General features: G+C 46.6%; 1 protein-coding gene across 1 annotated transcript; it reads right to left on the minus strand.

Annotated features, from left to right (window-relative positions):
• Positions 1-10,435: 10,435 nt before the first annotated feature.
• Positions 10,436-14,924, minus strand: LOC119386155 (sulfotransferase 1E1). The gene is made up of 3 exons (XM_037653498.2): positions 14,614-14,924; positions 12,307-12,598; positions 10,436-10,795 (listed from the first exon to the last, which is right to left on the minus strand). The coding sequence occupies exons 1-3, from the start codon at positions 14,922-14,924 to the stop codon at positions 10,436-10,438; spliced, it is 963 nt and encodes a 320-aa protein (XP_037509426.1).
• Positions 14,925-15,302: the final 378 nt, after the last annotated feature.

The following is a 15,302-nucleotide window of genomic DNA, read 5'->3' on the forward strand; positions in this document are numbered from 1 at the left end:
CAAAAACAGAAATAAATAAATAAAAAAAATCGTGTGACCAGTCTGTTCGGCAGAATTGTTTGGAGAGGGAACCATGTGATAGATCTCCCGGTTTTCTGCATATTGCTACTGAGGACAGCTTTCCAAAGTTGTGTAACTTCTTTCTTTGTTCCCGTCTGGCACTTCTGATGCATCTGCGGTTGTATGGCTGCGGGCTGTGTTGCTCCCAGCGCATGTTTACGTACACACTGTGTGTGCTACCTTCAAGAGTGATGTAGAGGTGGATTGAATCTTGATATTTGGTCTCTCATGCTTCATTAATGTACTTTTTATTTTTTGGGACAGGGATAAAACTTAATACGTATGTGACTTGTATGTGTGCTCCCTTGAGAATCAAAGACGAACATGTGCAGTTGCCTTGGCTAATGCTTAGTCGAGCCTATTTTTCTGTTCTTCATTTCGTCTTGCCATGTCTTCTTATTGTTCAGTAGTGACCTCACTTTCCTTTGTGGGGCTCCGGTATAGTGAATTGGCGGGTTGACGCAGCACCCAATCTTTGGCCGTATTCTCAAATACGGTGAAGTTTTTACTTGGGTCATTGGAAAGGCTAGGCGTGACTGCCATAACAAAATATCGAGAACGTCGGCTTGTTGGTGTAGCATTGCAACCCAGAACAGCCAGAAAAGCTTGCATTTTTATGTTGGGAATAGCACACACTTTAAATATTTAGCATCACTAGCTGTGTAGGTAGCTGGGTGTACGTTGTGTATGAACAGAGATGGCAAACATAGATGCACTTCAATATGGAATGTGGAAAAAAACTTACTTTTGTACATAGCTTTCAGACCTTGGGTCTCAGTGCCGCGCGAATCAAGAAAGCAATTTAGGCAATGTGTGCGTGTGTTTGGTTTTTCTTTTTGGCCTGCAGTGACACCCTAAATCTATAATACATATGTCGTGCTTTCTTTTTTTTTTTGAGGTTGTTGATAAGTCAGTCATTATATTGAAAGTTGGTTGCATTTTGCATGCCAGTTTTCTTGTATGGCAGGTAAAAGCACTCAGATAAATTGTTTCATTTTGACCATTTTTATCTCTCGTCACTGTGGTCACCTTGTTTATTGTCTTTTTTTTATATACCATTTTGTTGAGGCTTACCAGGGTGTGGGATAATTGTGTAAAGTGTACATAGCATTTTTTTTTTTGAAATTGTAACAACACTCGCGTATCACTAGTACCATTAACTTTTGTATCCATGAAACAAAACGGTGTGTGTGTCTCTCTATCCTAGCCAACAGTTTTCTCATTGCTAAACTTGTACTACCAGTGGACGGGAGTGAAGTCACTTGTCTACTCCTCATAGCTCGTAGTACTTGAACTTTTCTCAGACTTCTGAGATTTCGCACTGTGGAAAGAAAACTGGACTTTAACCAGACGTAGTCAAGGAAGCATTTTTTTTTAACATTTCAAGAATGCTATCTGCACACACCTAATGTCTGTAGCTATAACAATTGTGTGAACAGTGCATTTTGAGGTGTCTTGATGTTATAAACTGATATCAATTGACAGCACACATTGAGGCACAATTTACTGGTGCTTGGTGTTACCTTGAATGTGGTGATTTTTGTCTGCATGTGTTTGTACCGTGCATTCCTGGTGGCATGGATCTTGTTAAGTGTTGTGGAAGATTTATCTGTTTGTACCAAAGAGGCATTTGCCACTGCCATCGGAATGTTGTACGAAATGTGAGGTGTCAAATGTTTTGACGACTTTAAAGTGATGTTGGATTGGGTGTACTGAATTGTAACGCACACAAAAGTAAACAATTGTGAGAGCGTAAACTGCATTCCTACACTGCTGTGGATAGCCACTAACAGCAAGTTCATGTAAGTTTTCCCAGTAAGGAGCTGCGTGGGTGTCTGAAATGGACTTCGATTTTTCACTAGAATCTCAAAGTGTCAATGTATTTTGGTATTGACTGGCTAAATGAACAGGCTCATGTTAGTGTCACGGTAAGTTGTGATACCTGCATTACATAACTTCCTTTTTGCTTTGAATGTGGACTGTGGCATTATACTCGCCTGCTTGAATGACAGCACATCAGTTCCATTCTACTGGCATCTTTTAGCTGTGTGCTGTTTATTTGTAAACTTGTATTCAGCAATGCAAATCATCTATGAGTGGCTCGTGCATGTTATTAGTAATTTTTTTTACATGTCAGCCAAAAATCGTGAAATGTCCGACACATGCCAGGTAATGTTGCGCAATGGTTCTAGAGCTTGTATTTGTATTGTGGGTGTCATCTACCTGAACGCACAAATGTAAAATTTAGCAGTGCCCTTGTCAACAGCATTTTTTCATGCATTGCACTTATGGCTGTTGCATTTCCTTGTCACATTATTTCATGCATTCTTCCTAGACAGAAAATGGATGTCAGTATGTAATATTAGTTACTGATAAGCAGGCTTACAAACTGGGTGTCCCCTCCTGGGTGTCATCACGAGCTCTTGGGTGTTCCGTCTGCAGCCCTACGTTGGGTCCATCCACATCAGATTGTTGTTGTAGAAGAAATTTAACTGTGAATTTCAAGCCTTGCTCCCTCTTCTGGGTCGTGCCACTTTGTCACTTGTGATGTTCAAAGTACAAAGGTCGGTTTTAAAAGAGCAATAAAGTGTGCACTCTAAGCATGGCTTTTTGTTTGACTTTGGAATGGGTGCTGGAATGCAGTCTCGGTTCTGACACTACTACTTGGATAGCGAGCACTGTGCATTCCTATAACACGATTCTACATTGTATCTTGTGCCCTTGTTGGACTACAGGGTATCAAGATATGCACAGTAAAAGTCACAGTTTCGCCGCAAAGGCGAAACAATGAATGCGATGCATGGCTATAAATTGGAGTGTTATACGAAGTAAAGCTAACAGTGTGCTCCTTTAGCATGAGACTTGGCGTAACTACAAACCGCTGGTGTAAGGGAACGCGGCCGCTTCGGGCTGTCGTATCGCTTCAATGCAAGCGGTGAGGTATCTAGAGAGAAAGAATTTTTATTTGTGCACGTCAAAAATGACAGGGGGACTAGGGCACAGCATGTTTGAGCTGTCGTGATCTCCATTAGAGACAGCGCGCGCGGGACCGCTCCCGTTTGATCAAAGATCTCCTGCCGGAGAGAGAAAGTAAAACGGCTTTATTTGTGTTTGAATGGAGGAGAGCGTGGGCGGAATCCCTAGTCCGGGGTCTCTAGGATGACTCCAGCGACGAGTCGGGCCAACTGTATCATGGCTCAGAGCACCTCGGGAGGTCCGTCACGGAGAGCATCGACCCACTGCTGCTCGTTACGTAAATGGTAAAGGAAAAGTGGTAGGGGAGGGCAGATGTTTGCAGTGCATTCAGTCGTGACATGGAAGATCGTTGGCGGGTTTCCACAGCCCGAGCAGCGGTCTGCATAGCAGTGCGGGTAGAACTTATTTTGCGACACGAGATGCCGCAGCGACGCCTCTGTGGGCCTCTGTATGGACAGAACGCGCTTGAGAAAATGGTTACATCGCGCTGCGCTTGTAAACTCTCCTTGCCACGCACGACTGAAAGATTTGGCTGAGTTGTTCACAGCACCGTCTGCCTTGCGCTATGTTTTGTCACCAAGCACGAGGTGTGGTTCAGGGCCCATTTGTATTGAGGAAGGCACACAAAGTAAGTCATTGTTGTGATGAAATTCTTTCTTTTGCACTTTTGCCCAAGCTCAAACGACACTAAGCAATGATCACTGAAGGAAACAGCATCAACATCATAGTTTTGACACAAAGGCGCGATATCAGAACACATATTCGATCTAGTCATGCATGACTAGTGCCTTGAAAATGTGTGAAGGGTAGGCGACTATAAAGGCTCTGCCATATATATATATATCAGTGGTTCCACTCCTGCGCCAACTGCGCCAAAGTGCGCCAAATTGTATTTACTGCGCCATCCTGATAATATCGACGAAATTTGCGCCATACTGCGCCAAAGTCTCGGGTTTGGGGGCGTCTATCACCGGCAATCGCACCGCCGGCGCGTCAGAACATGTGCAGCTCGATCTTGGGGCTGCCAATAAAGTCGCAATCATGGACCAAGAATTATTCCGCTGAATAAATAGCGCTCGCGCGTGCGTTCCGAGTAAGCCACGATGCCATGCACGGTGCCGACGCAGCTTCTGTTCTGCAAGTCGGCTCGACAGCAAAACGCGCTCTCCGCAGAGGCTCGTGACGTCTAGGCCTATCGGTAGCGAGAAAGTGCGACGGCGATTCATCGGTGGACGTCGTCTGTTCCAGAAACGCTGCTGATAGCTCGTTTCAAGCGTCGCACGGCACGTAAGGAAAGCAATGTTCAGTAATAACCACATGAGTGCCGCTAAAATGTCTGTCACTTCTGTTTCCGGACATCGCGGAATGAAATCTGGGATCGCTCGCAGTAGATATATGGGACAATATCGAATTTTCCTTGCTTCGCGTTTATGGAAAGAGCACACGAACGGTGGAAACGCGTTGACACTTTTCCTCAGATATACTTTATCCATGGATCTTCATCCAGAACCGCTTTTTCGTAATTCCTTCCGCCAGCACGTCCGAGTTTGTAATCACTCTGCGGTATACCCCCTAAAAGTCCCTGCCCTTTCGAGCTCACGTGCTAGGGTTCCAATTCGAATTTTTTGCTTGCGTTTTTAAAAATGTCATCTCATTAGTAAAATCATATCCCCTGGTCGGAGCAGCCGCAAATGCGCAGCTGTCAGTAGCGGGCCCGTCGCTGACGGCCCACAGTGAAGCGGCTACGCCATGTTACACGTCCGCCCCTCGCTTTCGGGGGTCAATAGCTAACGGTTAAAAAAATGCCCCCACCTCCCCGAAGGGAATCGTGAGGAAATGCGAATGCATTTCTTGCGCCGAGAGTACATGGCGTAGTAATTTTAATAGCGTAAAGCTGGACACATCGACGCGCTCAAGTGTCTCCCTTTAGGGCGCCTCTTTCAACGAACGCTTCCTACGTGCGTTCGTAATCACCTCAGGGATGTTGCCACCGCCTTCAATGCAGCACAAACGCGTTTAGAACGCGCTATTTTCAGGCTGTGCCAAGGCAGCACAAACGCTACAAACGCGTTTCAAACGCACTGCATTGAGGCGGCGGCGCAGGGAGGAGAGAGAGCGAATGGCGAGAAAAGGAGCGGCGAAGCACTGCACCTACCCTCTCCTACACTCTCTCGCACCACATGCTCCGGTTGCTAGGGGCGAGGATAAGCGCGCGCGCCCGCATCTGTTGCTATGGGAGAGGGAGTGAGAGCGGAGAGATAACACCTGCCGGCGCGCGGACAACGCCGGATGCCTCACATAGCCCGACTAATACCCCAGTCACACTGGCAAGTTTAGTGTCATTTTGAGCGAGTGCACTTACGCCCCCAGAATGGCACTTTGGCAGCGCGCTGCTAGACGAGAAAGGGAAGTGCACTTTGGAAATGATTGTAATGGCGATGGGTACTTAAGTAGCACAACAGGTATTTGTTATTTCAGGCAATGTTTCTTAAGTAATACTGTCTTACAGCTATAACCAGCCCTTAAAATAAAATTTACGTACAAACGCGGCGGCTGCAGCCATTGCACGGCGTGCGCCGGGCATGCCCCTGGCGGTCGGGGCTGTAAACTGCCCGAGAACGAGAATAGCAAGGTAGTTTTTTGTATTATAGTATGTTTTAATGCATAAGAATATTCCTAATAAAGAAAACGATAGTTCAAAAATGCTATGAACTCGGCTTCGGATAATAACTTATTTATTTTCGAGCCACTGCTATCGAGGCTAGACACTCCGTCTCAGCGAAGTGAGTTTGGCGAACGCACTCGCCGGCAAGTGCGCTTTGCAGCGAGTGTCACTCAACGTTCCCGTGTGACAGCGTGCGAATGGCACTAGCGGCGAAGTGCACTCCCTCAAAGTGCACTTAAGTTGCCCCGTGTGACAGGGGTATAAGAAATGCATTCGCATTTAAAAAACTAAGTTTCGCTTAAGAGCGAAGCAATGAATGCGATACCAAAAAAATGTATTGTGAAACGAAGTAAGACTATAGCAGCTAACTCTTTTGGATCCGATCTCGCGTAACTCAACAAAACGCTGGTTTAAGGGAATATTGCCCCTCCAGGAACCGAAGCGTTTTCTTGCTCTGAGTTCTCTAAACGCGAAGTAAGCGTTGAGAGCACAGCAAGTTTACGAGCCGTCTCCTGATGCCTCGAGATAGCGCGCGCGCAAGCGACTGCGCCCTTCGAACGATGCGGTGCCCCCCCCCTCCCTTCCGCTCCCCTGGTGTCCCTTCATGCTCCTTACGAAAGACGGGCGGGGCGTTTCCTCTCTGTTTGATGAGCAATCGACGGCAGGCCCGCACGCGGGAAGATGTTATCTCATGCGCTGTCCGTGCGGCGGAGACAGACGGCCGGCTAGTTTAAATCTCCGCTTCAGCCGCGTTCGTCGCCAGCGCTCGCGAGCTTTTACCCGCGGCTAGAATGCGCGTGGTGATGTTATTAATTTGGACTTTATACGGAAAATTACGGCACCGGCGACGGCAAAAATCCGCCGAGAGTGTCCATATAATTGCTATCGCAAGGGTCAATGTACGGGTCAGATTTTGCGCCCCCCCCCCCCTCTTAGGTGATTAGGGGGAGGGGGGGCAGGGCGGCCGCCGCCCGCCGCCCCCCCCCTGCCCCCCCCCCCCCCCCTGTGCGCACACCTATGCTCCTGAGATGATTTTTTCCATGAGATTTGCAATGAATCGAAATATTTCTAGCCTTCATAAGAGCCCCATAATAATACTCAGGTGCTTGAATGTTAATGCAATATGCTTCTGTATTGCACTCCAGGATATAAAATTCGCTGCTCCAAAGTGCTCCCAGATGCAAAATTATCTGCTCCAAAGTGCTCCAAGATGAAAATTTTGCTGCTCCAAAGTGCTCCAAAACGGAAATTTTGCTGCTCCAAAAATTGCTCCAAATCAGAAGTCCTCGGTAGCATCACTGATATATATATATATATATATATATATATATATATATATATATATATATATATTAATCAAAGAAAAGATCGCCTCGCAGCGATCTTTTAGCTGCAAAATCGATGCTGCTGTGGCCTCAGCGGCTCTGCAACGCGCAGATCGTGGTTTGTTGCAACGTGGTGCGAGCTGGCATACCGAAGAATAAACGCAGGATTTCCAGATATATTGGCCAAGATCCACTTTCGCGGTTGTATTATCCAATTTTGGGCAAAATGCGATCGTATTAAACACATGAAAATGCATTATTTCCAAGGGATGTCGGACGGGAATAATAAAAACGTATTAGGCTGAAAAACGTATTATGCAGAATCGTATCAACGAGATTCCACTGTATATATATATGTATGCTATAGATTAAGCGTTAAGAGAGGTATTTGCGATGATCACAGTGCAGTGAAGAACTGTCTCTAGAACTGAACAAATGCTTATGAATGCTATACAAATGCATATATTATTCCGAATGTATTTGGGGCATTTATTCAACGTGTTAGTCCGATCAAGCGTTAAATGAAGTTATTTTGGGAACGATTTTTCAAAAATTACTGGGGATGTAAAGGCTTAAAGATATATGAGCTCAAAGTATAAGTAACATTAGTTGGCTCGCTGGATTCAGAACCTCAGACACGACAATGCTATATTTTATTTTCACTACCACTTGCCTAATAAAGTAAGCAAAATACATGCGTCTTTGCAGTTACAGCAGGCTTGTGATTCACATCTATAAGAATGAAAATTGAGTGGCAAACTAAACAGACCAAGGTGAACCGTTGATTCACGAGCAACTAGCTCCACACTCGGGTGCCCCGTGAAACAGTACGCTGTGCCACGGCCGGTCTGGAGGCGCGCGCTCGCAGCCGGCCGTGGCTGTGCCAAGACACTCTGTCGAACAGGGTGGTGACCCATGGTTTCAGGAGGCGTTGCACGTGGTGTTCAGTGTCTCAGTGAATTGCATTCAGCAGTACGACGATACCTGTTTTCTTCTGTTTTGCTGACACGCCGTCAATCAAACATTCGCGATTAAATCATTATTCGGAAAATTGCAGAGTATAATTTCCTCGCACGAAGCACTACTGCCAAAAAATTCAACTACAGCACTTGTCAAATGGGTGCCGTAGTGCCACCGTCGGACTGCCAAGAAGGGGGGGGGGGGGGTCCCTAAGAATTGAAGCCCCCCCCCCCTTAAATTCAACTACAGCACTTGTCAAATGGGTGCCGTAGTGCCACCGTCGGACTGCCAAGAAGGGGGGGGGGGGTCCCTAAGAATTGAAGCCCCCCCCCCCTTGGGCACCTCTGGCTTTAAAGCCCAGGGTACGATCTTCTTGGGATCGAACAGAATTAAATCGCCCAACACAATCACACACCTGTGAAAATCAAAGTACAGAGCCACGCCGGTCCTTGAAACTCCTTTGCAAAAACTCCCTATACAGGCGTCATGTCAGCTAAGGAATCGCGTTAACAGATGTAATATAGCGTGGTAGAAGAGTGAAATAACAACTAGGCGTCGTACAATGCGAATCGCGTAACGAATGGGTGGTTTAAAAATTCCCACCCATTACAAAGGGCTCAGCCGTAATTCTTCGTTGTCATCACTAATCAGCCACAGCAACGAAAAAGTGCACATAATGCCTTACATGTGTATAGCGGGTACCTAGCTTCTGCACAGAATGATGAATAATGACATAGTGGGCGCTTCCCTACTTCGCAGAAATTATGATTTTTGTACCTGTCGTAGTCGCCCCAAAGGAATTTACAACGGACTATAGAAAGGCCCAGCTTTCGCTATGACTGTGCTGCGTGTTCCGCACAGGCCTGGCGTTTTAACAACGAAGCTATTTTGCAAATCGTTCCTTATGATTCGATCGCAGAAAATTATCATAATCTTAACGGCTATGTGCCGCTGTGCGGCTACCTGAGAACGCGTACAGAGAGAGAGAGAGAGAGAGAGAGAGATAAAGAGAGAAACGAACAGAAAGGCGGAAAGAAAGATATAAAGAAAGAGAAAAATTCTTGCCGAAAAATAAATTCTTCACAAGGCGGCATTCGCCCCCGCGTACCCTCGATCCGAAGGCAAGCGTGCTAACCACTCGGCTATCTAGGCACGCTCGCCTTGGGATCGAGGGTACGTGTGTTCGAATCCCACCTCGTGAAGAATTTGTTTTTCGGCAAGAATTTTCGGCGGAGCATAGCATAGCCTCGTATATTGTATAGTGTAGCAAGGGGGTGGGAAAGGAAAGTGAGCGTGAGGAGGAGAGATGCGATGGTTAGCAGTAGGGAAAGGAGGAGGGGAGAGAGCAAAGCTTAGCACAGAAAGAATGAGAAAGAAAAATAGAGAGGAAGAAATGCAGAAAGAAAAAGAGATAGAGACAGAGAGAACATAAACGAAAGAGAAAGAAGTAGAAAGAGAAAAAACGATAGAAAAAAAGAGGAAGCAAGCATCGCGTCGTCTAGCGACCAGACGCCGCACCACCTGGCCAAGCCGTGCAGGCGCAGTATAGCTTAGCCACGCCCACCGGCGGAGACAGGGGCGTCGCCAGAAACATCTTTTTTTTTTTTGGGGGGGGGGGGTTCAATGATAATTTATGTATGTTCGTGCGAGCGTTTGTATGTGTGCCTGTATGTGCAGGTTTCTTTTTTTTATAGGCAATACAGATTTTTTATAAAAATCCTGTGACAGTGAGGCTCTTGTCGTTTTCGCACACGCACTCCACGTTGCGGCGGAAGAACTTTGCCGTAGTTAAAATGACACTGTTGCCACCAATTAACAAAATCTCGTTAATTAAATTTTTAATTATTGACTTCTGGGCAGGTGTTGATAGTACAAAGTTGTTGCGCGTACCAGTTTATGGCATACCTATTTTTTTTACAAATCTCAAAAGTTGCACGTACTTCGAGATATTCTTCATCGAATGTCAAGGGCGAAATCGAAACCGATTGCGAAAGCGCGCACGAAGCGCGACCGTTCTGCTACGTCAGACCGCAACTACCCGTCACAAGGGCGCGACGAAATTTGAACGAAGGCGCGCTGCGGCCGTATGTTTTAGTGAAACGGTGCAAGTCATCTCATCGCCTTGATTTTGTGCGTAGTGTTTGGTGCTTATCCGTTTCTTTCGAACTGTGCGCAAGAAAACGACGATATCAAGCTTCTCTTTGTGTGGGAAGCATAAAACTCGGGAACTGCCACTTCGGCGCTTCTTCTTGCAGACACGCGAAATATAGTTATTCGTTAGTCTAAGAAAAACACATAAGCACCACCCATTGCACACAAACATTAAGCTGTCTGCTTGCCCAGTTTCTGCTTCTGCGCACCTTCATTCGAATTTCGTCACTTCCATGTCAGGACATGACCACAACCCCAAAGGATGTCGAAACCCGCCTTAATTATTAATAATACCACTTTAACTATCAACACGTATGGCTTCGTCGCTGTTGGCGGCCACGTTCTGCGCTTCGATGGGTTCTTCTAGCGTGCCCAGGAGGTCTTTTAGGGGTTGTCCCTTGGTACGCTCGACGAAGCGCTGCGTGAGCGTCGCAGCCTGCTCTTCGCTGAGTATGTCCTTCCAGCGGTTGCTGCAGTTCACGCAGTTGATGTAGCACTGGCCGTCGCGGAGGTAATTGGGTGGCGGCGAGGTATCATTGGACTTTGTCGTGAGCGAGCAGTCGTAGATGAGCAGCTGGCGCAATTCTTTCAGCCGTTGGTCGTCGCGCACCAATCGCTCGGCGGGGCCGCCTAGGAATTCGCCGAGGTCTCTCACAACCTGCACAAGTACACGAATGCGTGCACATTAGCACACCTCTGGCATAATGGGGCTGCTATAGCGTTGCGAGACTTTACCACTTTAAACAATGCGCGATCACCGCACGTTGCACGATTAGACGAAGTATGCTCCCAAAATAATACACGTTCTATACAAAGAATGTTCTATACGCGCTTTTGACCATTGTTACAGCAGTGTTCTGGACATGTTTACCAAAACAGACTCTGTGACACGAGTGGTGGATCTTCCCCACAGTACAGCTACATTGAGGTAATGTACTGGCTAGGTTAAAAACACATAGTTGTCATCCTTATGCAAAGGATGACTTACGTGGACGTTTGCAGCTGCTTCTAGACTTTTTCGAAACGCCCCGTGTTTCGTACGAATCGCGCTGTTGACACCACTTCACTCAATGAAAATATGCCGAAAAACTCGTTGTAAAGCAATCCTGCCAATGTTGGCTTGCAATTTTCGATGATACTGCCTTTCTAAGGAAAGTCTGTAAAGGTATGCTTCAAAGTACGCGCAACTAATCGGAATCTTGTTATCGCTCATGCAACGACATTCCTTTTTTTAGGGGCGAAGCACCTTAGGACCTAGCTTTGTCGTCGACTCTCGCTGTCCGCTGTCACGGTATATAGAAAACCGTTGCTATAGTCGAAACATGAGTATATGTTGCGATTACGATTACGATTATGAAGTCCCAGATAAAAAACATATGCAGCATTCTGAACACTCCTGAAATATCTTGATAAAATTGAAATCGAATAATAATTAAAGGCGCTATGTTCCCGAAATCAACAAATCTGGCTATCACAGTTATGAAGGATGTGCACAGTGGGATGTGGAAGGTGTCGTGCCTGACAGTTTGTCTTCAACGAGAAAGCCTGAAGAAATGCTTTCGTAAGAGCTTGAGTCGGAGACAACTTTAGAAGTCCGCGGCATTTCCTCCCCAAATGCGAAACATGTGTGTGTATGTTGCGATTACGATTACTACACAAAGTACAAGCAAAAACCCTTTATACTAGTCGGTGACTTGAACGTAGACATTATGGACAGCGACTGGATTATGCAGTATATGATGTCTCGATACGCTCTACGATGCATTTCATACGACTGGAAACAACCAACAACCACCCGAGGTACATGCATAGACCTTGTCATTGCCAACTTTAGAATAGATCCACTCGAAGAACCATTGGCTCTCCATTTCACAGACCACAAAGCAGTAATAATGAAGGGAAAACGGAATCCAGAACTCAAGACGATATACGAATTATAACAAGATGATTAAAATAGAAGAGCATTAAAGAGCTATACCAATAAATACATTTGTATATATACACTTTATGTCACTCAATTTGCATTCGCAGTGGCAACGCGCGGGTGACGTACGGTGACATACTGGTACGATACCCAGTGCTTCGCCACTCGTCATGATTCACATTAATGGAGATGCGGTGATTTTTTTTTCTTGGCGGAGGTAATGAGACGAAAGACGGTATAATCACTTGTTCGAAGTTCTTCTTGAGGTTCTCGAGCGACATGAAGTAGTAGTTGGGGCTGTTGCGGTGATCCCACCAGGAGCTGACGTGGTCAAAGTAGTCGTTGTCCTCCACTTTCCCGGCGATGAAGCGCTCGAAGAAGTCCTCGAAGCTGACGCCCGAGAATCGGTATTCAGGCGCTCTCGCCGACATCTGCTCGTACAGTGACACGCAGCAGGCGCGGTAGTCACGCACCAGGTACACATACTTGGCCGCCTGACTGAGCCGCAGCTTCTTCGCCGGCAGATGGGTCTTCAGCCTGAAAGGCGTTTGGTGGAGAGCAAGTCTGTCCTCCTCGCATCTATCTATCTATCTATCTATCTATCTATCTATCTATCTATCTATCTATCTATCTATCTATCTATCTATCTATCTATCTATCTATCTATCTATCTATCTATCTATCTATCTATCTATCTATCTATCTATCTATCTATCTATCTATCTATCTATCTATCTATCTATCTATCTATCTATCTATCTATCTATCTATCTATCTATCTATCTATCTATCTATCTATCTATCTATCTATCTATCTATCTATCTATCTATCTATCTATCTATCTATCTATCTATCTATCTATGGCGTAGCCGGGGGGGGGGGAGGTGTTCAACTCCCAACGCAAGGGCTTGCGTGGGCAAGCCGCTTGGGGTCCCCGAAACTAAAAACTCACTAGTAGAGAGTTTAACGCAACAGCTTATCTGCGCTAGCCGCTTTGGGGCCCCGGCACCAAAACTAATAGCGCGAGTACCCAAGGAACGCAAATGCGGTCCTAAACTACCTAATGACGAATTCATTTTGTGTACTTCCCTCCCAATGCGTGAACAAAAGAAGGGTAATTAAAGGGCTCGTTCTCCTCGTTAGACGCAACATTAATGCCAACGAACAGACAGTCAAGCCAAGGAAAGTATAGGGGACGTTATTTGTAGTAATTATGATACAAATGTTAAGAAATTGAAGTGGACGAAAAAAACAACTTGTCGCCGGCAGGGAACGAACCTGCAACCTTCGAATAACGTGTCCGATGCTCTACCAATTCAGATACGGTGGCGGTCGAATTCCCGTACTCTTTATCGGGTCGCCCACTTATCGCCCAATTTAATTTCTTCACACTTATATCATGATTTCAACAAATAACGTCCGCTATACTTTCATTGGCTTGAGTCTTTTGGGTGTCATTGATGTTGTGTCTAACAAAGAAAACAAGCCCTTTAATTAACATCATTTTGTTAACTTATAGCGAGGATCTTGTTCTGGCAGACTTGATGCATTAAGGTAGTATGCGAGGGATTATTGGTCAGCTGTCAGCTCGTAACAACATCACGTGCTACGTGACGCCAGCAGGCAAACGAGTGTTCCACACTCGCCGTCATGGCTTCGAGCGGCGCTGACTAACACCGCTTTAAATGCACAGATATACCCGATAAAGTGTACGAGAGGACGACCGCCGCCGTAGCTCAATTGGTAGAGCATCGGACGCGTTATTCGAAAGCTGCAGGCTCGGTACCTGTCGGCGGCAAGTTGTCTTTTCGTCCACTTTACTTTCTGCACACTTATATCATGATTACTACAAATACCCCCCCCTAAACTTTCCTTGGCTTGATTGTCTGTTGGCTGTCATTAATGTTGTGTCTCCCAATGCGTGTAGTTCGGCTTGACTCCACCGCTTCCCTTGGTCGATACCGGCCGTATTGTCGGCTAAACACACGTGTGATGGGGGGCATTTTCATATTAACTAGTCGGTACGTGTTAGCTATATACACCCTCTGCTTCGGGTGTTGGTAAAAGCCTAGGAAATAGGCGTCCGCCCATGTGATAAATCTTTTACGCCCTCACGGGCGTTAAAATATTCAGAGTGCACAGTCGATAAGCACACACCGGCGTGTACGCAGTTTACCGACCTGAGAAAGGGGAATTGACGACCCCCCATTTCTAGCACGAAGCCACAAACATTTAACGGACTTCTCAAAAACGAAGCTTCTTAATTGCCGAAAACTTCGTCCTGGTCCGGGGATCGAACCCGGCACCAACGCTTGAAGCCTTGTGGCTTAGTGCTACAAACGTGTGGACTAATCGCACACAGACGAAGACGAAAAAAGGAAGGACAAAATGACAAGCGCTTCCTTCCTTTTTTCGTCTTCGTCTGTGTGCGCTTAATTCAGTCAAACCATGCATTTCAACCAACTAGTCCAGTTGTCGATTCTCTTGCTGTCAATTTTCCTTTCTTAACCCTTCCACCACCCTCCGCAGAACCGACTTGCAGCGTACCGACCTGCGAGGTGGGGCCACATCCTCCACTTTGCGGCCCATGCGTTCGAGAAAGAGCACGTCCCGCGAGAGCGCCGTGTAGTCGACCGGGTGTTTGCCGGCGTGCGTGAGCGCGTACAGCAGCGTGCTGAGCCAAGTGCCGCCCGAGCACGGGTACGAGGTGATGAAGACGTCGCCGGGGTAAGGCCGGTACATTATGGCGTACAGCACGTTGCTCACGTCAATGTTCCACGGCGCGAGCACGCCCTGGACGTCGACGAAGAGCGACTTGGTGCGCTTGGGAGTGTTCGACGACGACGCCGCTGTTGCCGCCATGGCGAGTATACGCAAAGGCTGTAGCCGACTTTCAAAACTTGCTCGCCGAAAGGTGCACGCTCGTGTGGGACTCCGTTCTTTCGTCTGTGGAGAAGAGGCGGGGTAGCTGCGGCTTGCATGTACACACGACGCCCGCGGCCCGACCTTTCGAGAACAAAGCGGCTCCGCCGGGCGTTGCGGTACTTCTTCGTCCTCTTCTATTTTTGTTGCTTCTTTCTTTTCAAGTTAATTAAAATTTTTACGTTCATTTAGGTGTATCCACGTGATCAGCCAGGCTAATATCTCAAGCATCTCATCTCATTGAGGTTGTATCTCCCTATCTCATTTTATAAAACCACTCAATTCTTGGCCAATCCCCCACAGTGGGTGCGAGCCACA

Source organism: Rhipicephalus sanguineus, chromosome 3, assembly GCF_013339695.2.
Source record: "Rhipicephalus sanguineus isolate Rsan-2018 chromosome 3, BIME_Rsan_1.4, whole genome shotgun sequence".
In the NCBI taxonomy this organism is placed as follows: Eukaryota; Metazoa; Arthropoda; class Arachnida; order Ixodida; family Ixodidae; genus Rhipicephalus; species Rhipicephalus sanguineus.